The sequence below is a fragment of the Nicotiana tabacum genome, chromosome 24 (assembly GCF_000715075.1).
Source record: "Nicotiana tabacum cultivar K326 chromosome 24, ASM71507v2, whole genome shotgun sequence".
Classification (NCBI taxonomy): domain Eukaryota; kingdom Viridiplantae; phylum Streptophyta; class Magnoliopsida; order Solanales; family Solanaceae; genus Nicotiana; species Nicotiana tabacum.
Genome location: NC_134103.1, coordinates 47,138,495 through 47,141,409, shown reverse-complemented (window position 1 = coordinate 47,141,409; position 2,915 = coordinate 47,138,495). Strand labels below are relative to the sequence as shown.

At 35.8% G+C, this 2,915-nt stretch overlaps 1 protein-coding gene across 1 annotated transcript; it reads left to right on the top strand.

Annotated features, from left to right (window-relative positions):
• The first annotated feature begins 2,257 nt into the window (after window positions 1-2,257).
• LOC107761209 (secreted RxLR effector protein 161-like) lies at window positions 2,258-2,623 on the top strand. The gene has a single exon (XM_016579411.1). The coding sequence runs from the start codon at window positions 2,258-2,260 to the stop codon at window positions 2,621-2,623; it is 366 nt and encodes a 121-aa protein (XP_016434897.1).
• The last annotated feature ends 292 nt before the right edge of the window (window positions 2,624-2,915 follow it).

Genomic DNA, 2,915 nt, shown 5'->3' with positions numbered 1-2,915 from the left:
AGGAAAGATAGTTGGAACCGGCACAGTTCCATTCAATAACAACTATGATATTATTGAAGTATATCTTGTAGATGGACTCAACTATAATCTCCTGAGTATAAGTCAACTATGTAACTCAGGGTATAAAGTCAAATTCAAGAAAACAGGATGCGCTATTGAAGCTGAGTCAAGTAAAATAATACTTCTAGAAAAAAGGTATGGAAATGTTTATATTCTTGATGGCATTAAAAATTTAGATAGTCACATCTGCTTATCATCTATATCTGATGATCCATGGTTGTGGAATAAGAAACCTGGTCATGAAAGCATGCATCTAATTGAGAAACTTTACAAGCATGATTTAGTTATTGGACTTCCTAAACTCAATATTTTTAGAAATCATGTATGTGATGCATGTCAGATTGGTAAACAAACCAGAAACTCTTTCAAAAGCAAAGACATTGTGTCTACGACCAAGCCCCTACAATTGCTTGAAATAGATTTGTTTGGACCCACTAGAACTGCTAGCATTGGAGGAAAACGATATCCTTTTATTATTATTGATGACTACTCACGTTTTACATGGATGATTTTCTTATCTCATAAATATGAAGCTTTGAAAAACTTTGAGATTTTCTGTAAAAGAGTTGAAAGACAAAAAGGGTATATTATTACAACAATCCATAGTGACCATGGAGGAGAATTCGAAAGCAGAGCATTTGAAGATTTCTGTAATGATCAAGGATATACTCACAACTTTTCAGCTCCAAGGTCACCTCAACAGAATGAAGTAGTTGAGAGAAAAAATCGAACTCTACAAGATATGGCTAAAATAATGATATTAGAACATTCCCTGCCAAATTATTTTTGGGAAGAAGCAGTAAGCTCAGCCTGCCATATTCTCAACAGATGTCTTATAAGACCTATCTTGAAGAAAACTCCATATAAATTATGGAAAGGTAAGCGGCCCAACGTAGGCTATTTTCATCCATTTGGAACCAAGTGTTTCATTCACAATAACGGTAAGGACAATCTTAGAAAATTTGATCCAAAAAGTGTTGAAGGTATTTTTCTAGGTTATTCCATAAATAGTAGATCATTTAGAGTTTATAACAAGCGTACTTTATATGTAGAAGAATCAGTACATGTCATATTTGATGAAAATAACACTATGACCGAGAAAGGAATTGTTGCAGGTGATGAAGATATCAACCAAGAAATATCACAGACAAGCAAATCATAAAAGTCGACTGATAGCAGAGACGCTGTTACAGAGTCGACTAATGAACTAGTCAGCAATCAACCAGAATCACAGAAGGAGTCAACTACTCCTACAATTTGAACACGTCCAAATGAGTGGAGAAGTGAACCGGAATATCCTCAAAAATATATCATAGGAGATCCAAGTGAAGGAATGAAAACCAGGGGAGCTCTCAAGAAAAAGGCAAATGTAGCACTCATCTCTCAGATCGAACCAAAAAAGGTTGAGGAAGCATTAAAAGACTCTAGCTGTGTACAAGCAATGCGGGAGGAACTCGGTCAATTTGATAAAAATCAAGTCAGGGAACTGCTACCCAAACCTGCAAATGCTGCCGTAGTTGGAACCAAATGGGTTTTTAGAAACAAATTGAATGAAGATGGAAAGGTTGTGCGAAATAAAGCTAGATTAGCATTCCAAGGCTACTCTCAGCAGGAAGGAGTCGACTACGATAAAACTTTTGCTCCAGTAGCTCGACTAGAGTCTATACGAATTCTTCTTGCATATGCATCCTTCAAAAGATTTAGACTTTTCCAAATGGATGTCAAAAGCACCTTTTTAAATGGATTTATTGATGAGGAGGTGTATGTAAAACAACCTTCTGGTTTTGAAGACTCAAAATTTCCTTACCATGTGTATAAGTTGGCTAAAGCTCTGTATGGACTCAAACAAGCTCCTTGAGCCTGGTACGAAAGGCCTTGCTCATTTCTACTTGATAATGGTTTCTCAAGAGGTAAAGCAGACACTACATTATTTATTAAAAGATCATCAGAAGGTAATCTTATTATTCAAGTCTATGTTGATGATGTTATCTTTGGAAGTGCTAACCCCCTTTTGTGCAAGGAATTTGCTAATCTCATGCAAAGTGAGTTTGAAATGAGCATGATGGGAGAGCTTACGTTTTTTCTTGGACTTCAAATTCAACAATCTGAAGAAGGAACTTTCATATGCTAGACAAAATATACAAAGGAATTAATTCAAAAGTTTGGCGTGATTAGTGCTAAAGCAATTGGCACACCAATGAGCCCGTCAACAAATCTTGACAAGGACGAAAAAGAAAATCCAGTTGATGAAACTAAATACCATGGAATGATTGACTCTTTACTTTACTTTACTGCCAGTCGACCAGATATTATGTTCAGTGTGTGTAAATATGCCAGGTTTCAGTCAGCTCCTAAGGAATTACATCTGAGTGCAGTAAAGAGAACAATTCGTTATCTCATAGGAATTGTTTCTTATGGATTATGGTACCCACATTCTAACAATTTTAAGCTTGAAGATTTTTCAGATGCTGATCTTGCAGGTGATAAGGAAGATAGAAAGAGCACCAGTGGAACATGTCAATTACTGGGAAAGGCGTTAATATCATGGAACAGTAAAAAATAAGGCCCAGTTGCATTATCCACAACTAAGGCAGAATATATTGCCAGTGGACAGTGTTGTGCACAGTTACTATGGATGTCTCACCAAGTGGGTAACTATGAACTATATTTTAAACCTATTCAAATATTTTGTGATAACTCTAGTGGTATATATCTCTCAAAGAATCTTGTGCATCATTCTAGGGCAAAGCATATAGATATTAAATATCATTTCATTAGAGATCATGTCGTTAAGGGAGATATAGAGTTATCATTTGTTGGCACCACTAATCAACTAGCAGACATTTTTACTAAGC